Source organism: Myxocyprinus asiaticus, chromosome 28 (assembly GCF_019703515.2).
Source record: "Myxocyprinus asiaticus isolate MX2 ecotype Aquarium Trade chromosome 28, UBuf_Myxa_2, whole genome shotgun sequence".
In the NCBI taxonomy this organism is placed as follows: Eukaryota; Metazoa; Chordata; class Actinopteri; order Cypriniformes; family Catostomidae; genus Myxocyprinus; species Myxocyprinus asiaticus.
The window spans coordinates 18,837,162-18,852,465 of NC_059371.1; the positions used below are offsets into that span (position 1 = coordinate 18,837,162).

General features: G+C 37.7%; 1 protein-coding gene across 2 annotated transcripts; it reads left to right on the forward strand.

Annotated features, from left to right (window-relative positions):
• Positions 1-1,991: 1,991 nt before the first annotated feature.
• Positions 1,992-14,895, forward strand: LOC127419485 (sarcolemmal membrane-associated protein-like). 2 transcript variants are annotated; one of them, XM_051660905.1, is made up of 10 exons: positions 1,994-2,149; positions 2,521-2,583; positions 4,649-4,774; positions 4,878-4,952; positions 7,442-7,747; positions 8,930-9,125; positions 11,515-11,686; positions 11,998-12,132; positions 12,897-12,984; positions 13,723-14,895. In XM_051660905.1, the coding sequence occupies exons 2-9, from the start codon at positions 2,532-2,534 to the stop codon at positions 12,978-12,980; spliced, it is 1,146 nt and encodes a 381-aa protein (XP_051516865.1). In that variant the 5' UTR covers positions 1,994-2,149; positions 2,521-2,531; the 3' UTR covers positions 12,981-12,984; positions 13,723-14,895. The 2 variants fall into 2 exon arrangements, with proteins under 2 accessions (XP_051516864.1, XP_051516865.1); XM_051660904.1 differs by lacking the exon at positions 12,897-12,984 and having other exon boundaries at positions 1,992-2,149.
• Positions 14,896-15,304: the final 409 nt, after the last annotated feature.

The window sequence follows — 15,304 nt, forward strand, 5'->3', positions numbered from 1 at the left end:
GGCAGCTTTAAAGTACTACACAAGACTCCAGTTGTTGAATCAGTGTCTTCAGACGTTATATGATAAGTGTGGGTGAGAAACAGGTCAGTCCTTTTTTACTATAAATCTCCACCTTTGACCAGCCCCGACCAGTAGGTGGTTGAATGTGAAAGTGAAAGTCACTACAACACGGGAATGTTGAAGTGAAAGTGTAGATTTACAGTAAAAAGGACCTAAAATTTGATCTGTTTTTCACCCACACTTTTCATATTGCTACAGAAGACATGGATTTGAGCACTGGATTTTTATGGATTACTTTTATGCTGCCTTTATGTCCTTTTTGGATCTTCTGAGATCTGGTCACCATTCACTTGCACTGTGAGGACCAACCGAGATGAAATATTCTTCTAAAAAAATCTTAGTTTATGTTCTGCAGAAGAAAGAAAGTCATACACATCTGGCATGGCATGAGGGTGAGTAAATGAAGAGAGAATTTTCATTTTTGGGTGATTAAATGCGCTTAAAGGGGAAATAAACTGTATAATGTAATTAGATTTCTTAGAATAGATTTTGATGAATACTACTTGCTTAATCTCAGTAACCACCCTGTTATTGGACACTTTCACTCATAGATTAAATTAATCATGGCTGACTGTGGATAGTGAATTTCTACAATGGCATCTGTTACTGAAAACTACTGCATTTGATGCTGCATCCATACCCCTAGGTGTCAGTGTAACTTCAAGACGACATAGGCCTACATAGAAAATGACTGAGTGCAGCTTTAAAGGAACTGTTCACTCAAAAATTCTAATTCTGTCACACTTTACTTACCCTCACGTCGTTCCAAACCTGTGTGACTTCCTTGCTTTTGCAGAACACAAAAGGAGAGTTTTCAATGAATATCCCCATCAATCTTCTCAATATCATGGCAGTTGATAGCTGGGCTGGATTGGTAATCTGGCATACCGGGCATTTTCCTGGTGACCTGACCCACTTGGGGCCGATCAAGGGCGGACTGGCCATCGTGAGAACCAGGCCGGCCGCGAAACGGGCCGAATGGGCCATGATAAGCTGAAATGAGCCACTGCGTTATGCAGAACGGGCCACAAAACGGCGCCGCAATGTGCAGAAAAGGACAGCGACCCCCCCAACCCCCACTCAACAACTTTTGGGCCAGTTTCTATGTAAAATCCCGGGCCAATTTCTCTTCCCAGTCCACCCCTGGTTGATAGTGACTCCCTTAAAAGCTTAAAAAAGGACCCAAAATAAAAATAGGCCATGCGGCTCGTGCATTATATTCCAAGTCTTCTGAAGTCATACTATAGGTTCTGGCAAGAAATAACCCCAAATTTAAGTCATTTTTCAGTGAAAATCTTGACATTCGTTGCATGTTCATGAACGCTTTGAGAAAACCTTGTTCGCAACTTGCATTATTTAGCACTAAAAACCGAAAACCAACTTCAGTTCTCACAATAGTTAATATGTGACACTCTAGCTACATTAGCAAGCACATAGTAGATATACATGTGTATCAGATTTGTTAAGGATGAAGCGTGTATTGTATTGTGAGTATCATGTTTGCTGTACATATTCATTTTCAAAATTATCTGAACACTTTGACAGTCAAGTAGTCACAAGCATCTTGACATTCAATTAATAATATAAATTACCGAAATTACAGTGCTTTGGTTGGCATTGGTACAAGCACAAATGACCACTATTGTTAACGGGTTTTACATAAGAGACGCCCTGACGAGCGAAACAATGGGCCTGAGTGTATTCTACCATGCAGCTGCAGCCTCTTTTAGATGGACGCTGGCAATGCCCATGTGAGTAAACCGAGAGCTTCACACCACCATCTCCAGGCGGCGGGGGGGGGCGTTACATGACGACGCATGCAAAGTAATTCCTAAATAAAAACGACCCGTCTCTGTACATTATACATCAGCACGTCTAGCATACAATTGTTTTCTCCAAACTGACGTTTCCTGCCTTGTTCTCTCAAGCAAACGCTCAGACAAGACATATAGATGAGACACTGTTCCCCCTCGCGCGTGAATGGATTCTCCCAGTTCTCATCACCAGGAGCGAATCGATAGTTAAAGAACACTGAATATTGCAGTTTCACTGTTTCAGCACCGACTGAAGTGACACCACTAGTCTTCAGGTAATGTCATCTGATTTAATTCCTCTCCAGTGAAGGTGATGCGGTTTCCGTCTCCTTAATAGATGCAATTGACGTTAAGCTGTAATATGTAATAGCCAATACGTTATGATTTAGATGTGCGCTACAATTGATGTTTCTTACCTTATAAAACTGTTGCCGTCATGGATAATTCTTGTGATATGTTTTTAGAAATCCCCCTGACTAACAAGCTGAGTCATAATTAACACTACCTGGAAACAATGCATCTTGATTTGATTTGCTATTCAGCCAAATGACCCTGTCATCGGAAGTGTCTAACAAAATAACGTCAGTTGAAGTTAATAGTTTGAAGTAACATGAACATAATTTGTTTTGTGCTCTGTCTGTCACAGTGGGGAACATAATGGAGGAGCAGAAGCTTAAAGATCCTCTTGACAAAGTGTCTTTGATCAAAGGTAAACAATAGCTCGTGCTTCTTTTTCTGTAGTTTCTGTAGTAGTTTGCTAAAATTGAGAGTTTTGTGGTTTACTGTGCAGTTAGGCATTAATTAAGAGGACATGTAAACCTGTATACTTTATTAAACTTAGTCTTTAAAGTAGATCTACTTTTGTCAAGGTCTAAAATAATGATTGAGATATTCACTATAAATTATGAAACAGACTCGGATTATTGATGTCTTGGAGAAGAGAAGCTACATCACATTATCACAATAATGTGATATTTCTAGTAAAATGCATTTGATATTGCTGTAACAAAATACCTTGGGGTGCTCGTCAGCAGTTTTAGTGCAATGAATAAAACCCTTTGTTATGAACAAGCACAGTTACAATATAAGTTTTTATTATGCTAAATTGAATCATGCATGACATGATGTTATAGGAATGTTTTCTGTAAAAGTTTGATTCTATTCGGACTAAAGCAATAATTATTTGTAATTGTTTTTTTTAAATATCATGTAAGTGCATTAGTCCGACTGTAATCGTACCAGTCCGGCTACATCTTGCATGTAAACCCGTCAATTGAGCCTCTTCTATTACTTTGACCACCTCTAGTCCTACCAGAAGATATTTGCTGTTTGTCCATCTGACTGTATTTCATCTTTTCTTGTCTCTCTTACTCTCCTGTTCCTTCTCTAAATTTCTATTTTCTCCTGTTCACACACATACACTCTCAATAGATAAATTAGGCCAGAGTGTTCCCGTATCCTCATACTCTACTGAGAGATTGAGTTCTCGATGCGGAGTGGCACAAATAAGCATTACCCACCGCAGGACCTCATGGAACCTTAATGCATTCATCCTCTGGGCAGTAGTGCATATTTAGCCTGCAGTTTGTGAGCTCTGGCCTCTTGTATTTTAGCCTAGTCATTCCAGGCATGTAACGTTTTCATTTTTCTGTAATTACATGTCTCTGATTGCATTGATGTGTCCCTGATATAACCATTTATGGTGCTCACCCTTGAGTTGGTGAGATGAGGTCATATCTTTTTTGGAGCACTTGATAAGATGGCCTGGTTTACAGCAACCCATATTTAGAGGAAGAGGAGCACATTAGTTACTAAGTTTAGGCAGCCTGTAAACTTTTACATATCAATGGATCCTGACTTCGTTGTTGAAAATCTTTAGAAATGTGTTATTGAGAACTGTCCATCACCGATGTGAATCTAGGATTAAGTGCAATCTTTTTCAAATCCGTTTAAAGGTGCAGTGTGTAATTCCTGCACCACTTGCGCCACCAAACAGAATTGCAAAATTAATCACTGTGTCCTGAACACTACCTCATCTGCCATTGGTTGAAAAAGAAACAGATAGTTCTGCCCCAAACTCACGCCATTGGTTGAGCCAATGTTGCTATGTTGAGCTGGTCGGGATGCTCGAACAAACAGAGCAATGTTTTCATAGCGCTGCAGAGCAACAGTGTTTACACTTTTTGAGGAAATCAACTCATGAATGGCTTACTTATAATTGTCTCTGCATATTAGGAGGAGATAGAGTATTGTAACATTGATAAAAGTACACATTTCAGCTTTAACTACTTTCCTGAATTCAGTTTGAGATGGCATTGATTGTACTGTATAACATTAGCACCTTTTTAAAGGCTTTAAATCAGAAGTCTGCTTTATCAAAAGCATGGTCATCTTTTTTGGAGATGATGATTCTAGATTAAACCATACTGATAACATTATGTATTTAGAATAGATCTATTCTAAGTCATTAATTCACAGAATAGGCCCATTTGTTTTTTTTTTTACCTCAAGGGAAATTATCATGTATTTTTGATTTAATTAAACTTTGGAGACTGGGTTTGAACTTTGGAAGAGGGCAGAACAATCTGATGAAATTGAAATGCAACTAACTGACGCTGATGTAGAGATTAGGATGCAAATTTCGCATTAACTGTTGATGAAAGACTGATTCTCTGACAGCACAGCAGTACCATAACAGTGTCAAATTGTGCGTGTAATACAGTAGTTCCCATTATTAGATGTCATCAATGCTGACTGTGTAATCAATTCTCCAGATGAGCTGAGCAGGAGCACTGTTGAGGCCAGTGAATCTGAGAAAGTCATCCAGCGGCTCAACCAGGAACTGCAGGAGGCCAATGAACAGGCCAACTCGGGCAAGCACAAATGTGTCGAGCTACAAGGTAATGGAAAAGGCTACTTTAAGCTCACTTTTTTTTATGCTGTAGTATGTCTGGTACATTTGTATGTACAGCCCCCTCTGATGGACTGTGATATGAATTACAGGTCTTTTAGAGGAGGAGAAAAAAGCCAATAAGCAGCAGGCAGAGGAGTCAGCAAAACAGATAAAGGTCTTGCAGAGTAAGTAAAGGTGGATGTGTCTGTCTTTGTAAACTTGTGTTTGGTAAAGACAGTATGATATATACCAGGGGTCGGGAACCTATGGCTCGCGAGCCACAGTGACTCTTTGTTAAAAATCAAGTGGCTCGCCGGGTGTCTCGCCATTTACCAACACATGATCGTTTAAAACTTTCTAGAGATAATTTTCCAACAGAAAGTGTGGGTGTGATTGCAAAGCTTGAAGTCAGTGACACTGTTTTGATTTCCTTCCGAATTTGTCGTACAGCCTACTCCTGGTGAACAAGTTTTGAAATGAACACCCGCCAAATGCGGATTTTTCATGCGGAGTATTTTGCTGATGTACCAGCCGCTGTGGAAGGCGACCTGTAAGACTCCTCGTACTGATATATTACAAGACATTAGACACAAAAGATGTGTGTTTGATGAAACGTGATTATATTTTGAAGAACAGACGAAAGAAAAGCTGCCGATGTGTGTCTGATTTGATATGTGTGCACACTGAGCTCTGCTATTCACGAGTGCAATGAAAGTGCTTCTCCAACACACGCACATTCATAGAGTTCTGGGCCTCGTTTCCCAATAACTATTGATCTTAGCTGTTAAGAGCATTTTCTATGAGCGATTTTATGAACGTTTGTTATTTTTTTATGTGTGCACAGGATGTGAATTAACACCCGCCACACTCCAAATGCGACGAGGCTGAATCCAGTTCGCGAGCTCCTCATTCAAATGTATTTCATGTGCGAGTAATTTTGCTTATCTACCCGCAACAGGCGGGTGGCCTGTAAGATGTCTCGTTGTGACACATGACAAGAAATGCTGTTAGTCAAAAAGACATGCGCTTGAAGAAACACACTTTATTATATTATTAAAAACAGACAAAAGAAAAGCCGTCAATGCTTGTGTCTGATTCGCTGTTTGTTCAGAGGCGTGCAGCACGAGCCTGTCTTGTGGAAAACAAAAGAGTTATCACTCCTTTTTCTCTGTTTCATTCATCGGAAAACTTTTTGCAAGAGTAATGTTGTTTATGAGAATGCGTGAGGTGCTGTGAGTTTCGCTTTATTTCCACAGAGCAGTTCGCTCATACACGTTGTGAACGCAACTCTGCAGTTTCAGTAATATATACAGGTATCTTTGTATTAAAGAAACAAAGACGAAAGTGATTACATCATAAAGTAATACAAGACATGTTCACCTTGAAACTAAAATTAAGTTCTATTTGATATTTTTTTAGGCAGCATTAACTGTATTACCAAAGCACAATACAAACACATTCGATAAGAACTCACATTTGGCAGCATTTTTTATTTTTTTTGGAACACAAGGGAATTTATTAGGCTTTATTATTCTGATTATTATTATTTTTACATTTATAATTGTCTTTAGTTCTTAATCTGTAGGCTATTAGTAATTTTTCACCTGGTGTCATTGACACTTACGTGATAGCAAATGGGGCTGCTGCAGATGGTAAATGTTTGGATTTGGGGAGGTGGTTATATATAAGATTTTTTAATCACTTCGTTATTTTAATTGCTTTTTTTTTCTGTTTAGTTTAAAATGCAATTTGAATTTAGAAATGTCTTTTAAGTTTTTCGTGTTTCAATAAATTAATTACATTTTTAAAGCAAAATCAATAAAGCAAAAATATTCACCGACCCTTGGCAGGGGGGTTGACCATATAATCGGATATCACAATATTTTAAAGGCGATTATCGTTAAAATATTTTTTACATATTGCCCAGACCAAAATGGAAGTTAAATTTTTCATGAACAATTGTAAAATGAAGTAATTTTATGGAGACCCGCACAAACACGTGTACTCATTTCCATATTGCAACATGTTACCTATTCATTTTTGCATATTTGTTTGTTTTTTTGTTTTTGAGTAGTGTGTGGGTATAATAAACATTTTATTTTATTGAAAAACTTTGTTTTTGAAAATAGTAAATTATAAATTTGTGCTATGGCTCTTTCGAAAAAATGCATCAACCAAAAATTTAAAAATTGGCTCCTCATTGAAAAAAGGTTCCCGACCCCTGGTATATACAGTGGACCCAAAAAGTATTTGGACATTTAAGCTACTTAAAAATGGATGAATTAATGTATTTTCATTAAAAACATTTATATGTAAAACAAAATTGCATTTATAGCAAAAACACATTTCAAGCAAAATATTTCACCAAAAATACATTTAAGTTTCAAATTAGAAAATGTAATTTTCTTTTCTTTTATATATTTTTTAAATTAAGTATTTTGACACTTTCTGGTTGTCAAGTGTTAGTGGAACATGTTAATGTAATGAACTTCACCTGTAGTTGGTCTGCTAGGACACCTATGTGAGACTGACTTCATACAGCCACTAAAAATGATCATGAGACCAGATAGTTAAAAATGATATCGAAAATTGCTCAGAAAAGTAAAATTACAAGTGTGACTTAAGTGTCCAAACATTTTGGGGGCCACTGTAAATCGTGTGTGTGTGTGTCCAGTTGAGCTCCAGAAGCTTCAGGAAGACATGGAGAATCTCAGGGATCAGAAGGACAGTGCAGTCTTCAGCACACGGCAGGAACTGCATGCAGCTCAGGAGGAAGTGCAGGTGTTGCGGCGCACTATGGAGAAAACGGCGGCCGAGCGAGAGCATGAGGTCAGCGCTCTGAAGGGGAACCTGGCAACTCTAACTTCTGAGCTGGAGAAATGGCAGCTGTCTGCAAACAAGTATGAATGGGAGCTCGATAGTCTACAGGCCAGTCATCAGCAGCAGAACCAGCAGAGAGACAGAGCTGCCAAACAACAAGGTACCCACAATCACATGGAGCCCCTCTTGCAGCTCATTAGACCAGCAGAGCATTCAAATCTAGAATTTTAGTATTTACACTGCAAAACAATAATCCTTAATTCATTCTTAATCATTATTTTGTTGTGTAATCAGTACAAATTTGCAAACATCCTTAAAACAAGATAAATGTACTTGATAAGCATTTTTTTGTTAAGATTATAAAGCAATTTTTCAGAGAATATATCTTGAGTGTAGTGTATTTTTCTTACCCCAATGGCAAATTGTCTCTTTTTCAGAAAATCTTGAACATGTTTCATCTAAAACTAGAACAAAACTAGAAAACCAAAACTATTTGCCAATGGGCTATGACAAGGACATTTAATTCTAAATGTGTGTGTGTATATATATATATATATATATATATATATATATATATATATATATATATGTAAACTTTTTTTAATGTCTTATGTAATTTTATACATTTTTAAAGTAAATTTATTTTTAAACATATTTTGTTTTACTGGAAAATAAGACAAAAATACAGATTTTTTTTTTTTTTGCTGCGTATGCAAAATCTTAAAACAGCTTTTCTTAGTTAGTAAAAGGATGGTATGAAATCATGTGAAGCCCAACATTTCTCATCCATAGATTCTGCTAAACCAAAATACACCACAGAATTTTTGTTATTTCTAATCTGTCTGTTGGACAATTAGAATATCGAATCTTGCCAAATCCATCTACATTCACACTATACAGTAATCCTAAACGTGAATGTTTGAAACAAACACCGTTCTAGCAGTCCTCGTGTGAGTTGTTCAATAAATATGGCAAACTAAAATGGCAGCATTGATTTTGCGGATCACATACACAAAATTAAGTCTGTCTAATTTGTTCTGCACACCTATTATATCTCATGGAGCTTAAAGAAATATAACATAATGAGTAATGAATGAGGAGCATATTAGGTTTGTAATTGTTACTTGTCAAGCCCTGCATTCATCAAACAGCATACAGAGTAATGTTTGCAGTAATTTGACAGATGTTCAAACAATGACTCGTTTTTCACATCTCTTCCACTGTTATGTAACTGAGGAGCATCATGAGACCGTTTGTGTGTGTGTGTGCATGCGTGTCTGTTGGTATATTTTTAATTGTGTGTGTGTGTGTGTGTGTGTGTGTGTGTGTGTGTGTAATGCAGCAAACGAGGTAGAGAGGCTGCAGAAGGACTTTGAGAGCCTGCGGAGGGAGTGTGCGTCTCTGAGGTCAGAGAGAGAGCAGCTGGCTGATAAACAGCAGAAAGAGAAGCTCAGTCTGCAGAGTGAGAGCAGCACCCTGCGCTCGGAGAAAGAGGAGCTACTAAAGAAACAACAGCAGCTGGAGAAAGAGCTGGACAGGTCTGTGTCAACTACTGTATCTATAAGATCATGGAAAACAGGTTCAATATGTTTCACTACCAAAAGTAAAAAAAGAGTTGAATTTGTGTGAATGGTGTAGTTCCAGTCTGAAACTCTTTGCAACATGGAAAAGCTTTCACAATGCATTTAACTTTTGTTGTTTGTGTGTTTATGGGAGAAAGAGAATATTAAGCAGGAAATAATCTAGGGAGGGACTTGATGTTATTCATCAGGATTTGATTGGATCGTAAAAACGTATGCTGAGATATTATTGGTTAATATTACTTTACCGTACCTGCACAACCTTGATTACGTCCAACCTGATTGCTGCCTTGTTTGTTCATTGTTCACTTGGGTCCCAATTAATTAATTAATTAATTAATTAATTAATTAATTAATTAAAATAATTATTTTGAGCCAGTCACCTGGGGCCTCATGTATAAACAGGGTTTCTGCAGGTCTGAAAAAAGCCTTAAGTCTTAAATTGCCCTTTCGCAAATTAAGGCCTTAAAAAGGTCTTAAATCGGAGCGACAAGTCTTAAATTCATAAGGTCATGGTATTAAATGTTGCATGAGGAATTGGTCTGATCGTTGCATTTAAGTCGTTTTGAAGTGAAGAGTAATTTCTTAGCACGAATAGCCCCAGAACAAATTTGCGATCTTTAGGACAAACTCTATAGTGCCATCACCAGTTCAAAAATGCACTTTTCTTTTGTGCAAATCTTTTAAACCATTTGTTTTAGAAATTCTTTTTGCATGTAATTATGCTCCTCTGTATGATACAAATGGACATTAAAAAATTACAGTGGCTGCCATCTTGGATTATGACGTCTATTGTTTATTTGCTACTATTCCTGCAAACTTTGCCCGATTTCCCTAAACAGTGGCTCAAAATAATCTCCAGACTGATCTGCACAGAATGAATCGTACCAAATTTAGATTTTTGATTTTGTTTAAAAGTTACGTTAACACACATTTAACAAGGTCAACATAAAACAGAAAGTGAGGCTATATCTTGCCAATGGTTTGTCATATTGAAACAAAACTTGGTATGCTTCATCAGGACCATGATCTCAGGGTACATACAAAGTTTGGTGTCAGCGCTACTTATGGGTCAAGAAATGTGAAAAATGGCTATTTCTGCCCATAACTTTTGAACCGTATGTCCTAAAATCATGAGTTTGGTGTCTATGGATTCCTTGGATCATGGAATATTTCAAGGATACCCATATCAGCCATACTGCCTGTCTGGTACATTGATTTTATGAAAACGTTAAATATCTTTTGAATGCATTGTCAGATTTATAATAAATTTGGTATGCATCATTGACATCATGTCCTGAACATACCTGAGCAGTTTTGGCACCACCTATAGTTCAAAAGATAATCCACACTTGTGCTGACTCCAACATTGGCATATCTTTTTGCCATTCGTGAATCATATCAACTGAGTGGCACAAAGTGTACATTTCTGTAAATGTATATATTATTGGCTAATCTAGGACAAGGGATTTAGATTGCAGAATCATAGGGAGGTTCTTATAACAAAAGAAAAAAAAATCATAAACTTTCCTTTTGTTGAGCTTCTAGATTTAATGACTAAATGTATTTGAATAAAATCTTTAATTCAAATGTTTGGTGGTGATAACATATATTTTATTCCAGAGCTTTGAAGTATATCTTTGGGTGTTGTGAATCAACACCCAAATGTGAATGTACAGTCAAGAGTGTGCAAGCATATTTACGGCAAGTTTTTTTTTTTATATATCCCATGTGTGTGGGTGGAAAATTGCGCTCGCATATTTCAGTGTCCATTTCGTGCATTCGCAACGTTTATACATCAGGCCCCTGAGCCATAAATGTAATATAAGTAATTACTCTAGAGATGCAAGAAAATGATGTATAGATAATACAAATTGGCTGATGGCACCACAAAAATGTGCACAGTCCCAAGCCCTTCAGGAGAAGTCTTTTTCAATATTTTAAGAGTCCTCCATAAAAATCGACCACTGGTAAAACATCTACTATAATACAGTTAAATATTTGCGTTTTGTTACTTTAAAGATGTGTATTTCATCAGAATAAATGGCAACTTTTGAATGGCCGTCAAAGAGATCCTTTTTGCCTGCCGAATGGTGTAGTTATTGCATCTACCAGCAGGGGCTAACCTACCAAACCTTGATCTCCAGATTATATCCACAGAAATGTTGTTTCAGATTTTGATTTCATGTTGTCTTTAAGGATTTAAAATGCTCAGATGCCCTAAAATATGCTTAGATGTTAAAGTAATGGTGTCTGAATCGAGTTAATGGGGGTAATTTTGCAAACCCATGATGTAGTGATGATGCAATCTCTCTGGAATCTGAACCTGCATCCTGACTGCCCACAGCTCCAAGAAACAAAGCACAAGCCTTAGCAACACGGTCAAGACCCTGGAGAAGACCCAGGCAGAGCTGGAGAAACGACTGAGTGCCTTGCAGGAGGAGAATCAGAGAGACACCAGCCAGTTCAACAGTCAGCTGGAGCAAAGCAACAGCAGGATCAAAGAGCTGCAGAAAGAGGTTTCTCCCACAGTAGTTGAGAAAGAAAGTAGAGCCGAGACTCATTAGCAGTCATGCCATAAAGCTTTTGCACCTAAAAAAAAAAAAAGAACCGGCCCTTGGATACAGGGGGTGTGTGTGGTGTGTGTGGTGTGTGTGGTGTGTGTGGTGTGTGTGGTGTGTGTGGTGTGTGTGGTGTGTGTGGTGTGTGTGTGGTGTGTGTGTGGTGTGTGTGTGGTGTGTGTGGTGTGTGTGGTGTGTGTGTGTATTATTGACTAAGTTCAGTGCGCTCTTTCAAAGGTTCAGACTCTCTCTTTCTCCTTCGTTCTCAGTATGAGGAGATCCAGGCAGAGCTGTCAGGCCTCAGGGAGACGTATGAGAATGCAGAGGAGGAGAAACGTTCCATCAATGTGGAGCTGCAGCAGAGCCAAGAAAGCCTGAGGGCTCTGCAGGAAAAAGAAAACCATGTGAGTGTTAAATCCACTTAACGCTGATGTTAAACAACAGGGGCACTGACAATAGGGACAGTTCAAGAGGAGAGAGTAAAATTTTTATTGTTTTAGCCCTTGAGATCAGTGCTGAAAGACGTTACATAATTAGTTTGACGATGCACTTGTTTACATTTGCAGAGTTTGTATAGACTTTTTGTATAGGTTAAAGGTGAAGTGTGTAATTTCTGCTTCAGTAACTGTACCAAATAAAAATTGCGAACAGGTTTCCTCAACCACTGCTGTTCTGCTGTTGTTCAGGCAAGCTGGCAACCCTGCCCCAAATTATCACCATTGGTTTAGCCAGAAGTGACATGTCAAGTTTAAACAAAAAGCAGCTACAGTGTTTACACTCTGTAGGACATAAACTTTCAGTATGAATGGCTTACTTGGACACTTGGCCACAAATATGTGAACACTCCTGTTGCAGCTACTGTCCATTATTAGCATTTGCGTAAAATAACACAGAACTATACAGTCTCATAAGACAAGCATTTTCAGATGAATGGGGCGTAACTTTTCTGTTTCAACATGACTGTATTCAAAAATGCCTTTGTAGTGTTGTTGCCTCTGCATTATAAGTTGGGACAGAAGGAAGTACATCAGCACTGAAAAAAATTATACACATCACCTTTCATTTCCATGTCTTGATGATAGTACAATTTACCTGTCCGATAACAGCCCACATTCATTCAAAGTCCCAGATATTGATCTCAGTAATATCCCTCCCTTCCCTCCTTTAGCTGTCTTTATTGCAGCCCATCCTAGCCGTAGTCATCGGCCTTGTCCTGGCTTTGCTGTATTGGTGCTTGGGCCCATTGTGGTAGAAAGGTACACAGTGCTCCTGTCCTGTTTTATTCCTATGCTTAAGCATCCATCATCCCTCAGGGCTATGCATGACCACTAAACAATTCTCTCCCTATAAGCTAAGAAATGCTGTCCATTCATGCGCCAAATGCTTCTGTTTTCCTACTACAGGTCTGCTTTATATTCTAAGATGCCAGTCTTGTAGCACACACTAACAAGTGTCTCCAACCAGTCAAGTCCATTTTGTAGGTTGTAGTTTTCCAGCGTAGCTCTGAGGCATCCCGGCTCTCATTGTTTTTCACTGTCCACGTCCTCATCTTGTGTGTCCCGTACCTCTGTTTCTCTGTGTCCTGTGCTTGTGGCTTGTGACCCTGTCTCGGCTCATGCGCATCCTTATTATACTTGTATAGGGATAGTTCAGCCTCTGTCATCATTTACTCACCCTCATATTGTTCCAAACCTTTATGGAACAACTTTCTTACATGGCACAAAAAAGAAGTTCAGCAGAATTTTAGCTTCAGTCACCATTCACTTTCATTGTATGGAAAAAGATGCTGTGAAAGTGAATGGTGACTGACTTAAATTAATTTTTGGTTTCCACGAAAAAAAAAAAAGAAAAGCCACACAGGTTTGGAACAACAAGAGGGTGAGTAAATGATGACAGAATTTTTATTTGTGGGTGAGCTAGCCCTTTAAAATATTGTGATCGGTGAGGCGGTGCTGACAGACAATATCATCTTTGTGTCATTTTTGTTCTTGTAGGGAAAGTGGATCAGGTGGATGCCCATCGCCGCTGGAACCGTGACTGTTGCCGTGTCTGCGTATTTGCTTTCCAAGACCTCAAAATGAGCAAACCAGTAACAATTACACACCTTGATGTGCAACCATACTTAGTAATTGTTTCTCAAACGTATAGACATTGTGACCTTTTAGTTTGTTTTTATGGTGTTAGTTTGAGTAGCAAGTGTTTAAATGCAATTTGTTACTCAAATATTGAAGGCCTTAGCATAATAATGTGTCATGTCAATTGTATTCCCTCATTTGCATCATATATCATTTAGATGAATTTTAACTAAAGCTTATGCAAGCATAACATTTTGAAGTATCTGGTTAATTACAAGTATTTTACTGAACACTGATGCTTTGCCAGAAAAACACACTTGGTCAATTGCCTTACGTAATACAACCTTACTAAAATAAATATGCTTAATGTCAAACATCCTTAAAGGGATAGTTCACCAAAAAATGAGAGTTCTGTCATTATTTGCTCACCTTAATGTCATTCCAAATCCATATGACTTTCTTCTCACAAAAGGAGATAATTAGTTGAATGTTAGTCTGAGTCACCATTCACTTTCATTGAATGGAAAAAAAAGATGCAATGATAATGAATAGTGACTGAGGCTGTCAGACCCTAACATTTCCTGCAGTGTTCCCTTTGAGAAAGGAAGGCATATGGGTATGAAACCACATTAGGGTGAGTAAATGATGATGACAGAGTTTTCAATTTTTATATGAACTATGCTTTAAGCCTTTATACCTCCCTTAGCAAACACTTCTACAAGCTGCCACCCGGAGCTAACTGCAATAATGCATTCAAGACATGCATGCATCCATTTAAGTTTTAACTTGTTCAAACATTCTGTGGCTTAAAGGTCTGAATTCATCACTATTTAATGTGTATGTGTTGTTGCAGAAGTTCACCTTATATAAAGCCATTAGTGATTATGTCTATGCACTGTACTTTATTGTAGTAAAGATTTGATGGTTTAATAATGCTACTGCTCACTTAGGACATTAGAGCACTAATGTGTCCTAAAGAGACCTATAATAGAGTATTTATGATTTATTATGTTTATTACTTGTACAGAGATTTAAGGAAAGAATACCTAATGATGTGCTTATTGCAATAAATAAACAAACCTGAAGTTCAAACCTGTTACGTCCCTGTTTTTATACCTTAAAACATACAGTTGGGTTCAAAAGTCCACTTATGAAAATGCATCTGTTTTGTATTTTTCTAATTGAACAGCCATCCCATGTGCAAGCCTGCTATTTTTCAGCAAATTCCTCATAGAATATATAACAAATATAGATGGATGGTTGGATAGATGCAATAATGAAAACATCACGAGTCAGATGATACCTTTTTTAAAGGTCAATGTCAAAATTATATTATTTATAATATTATAATGTTTTATTATTAAAATACTTTGACTCAATTGTGATTCAGGCGATACATTTTCAAAAGGTTGATGTCAGTAATATTATAAAACATTATTTTTAATGTGGATTGATGCCAGCAGGCATCAGGAGGATTTCTAAGCTGTCGTGTGTTTAGGAT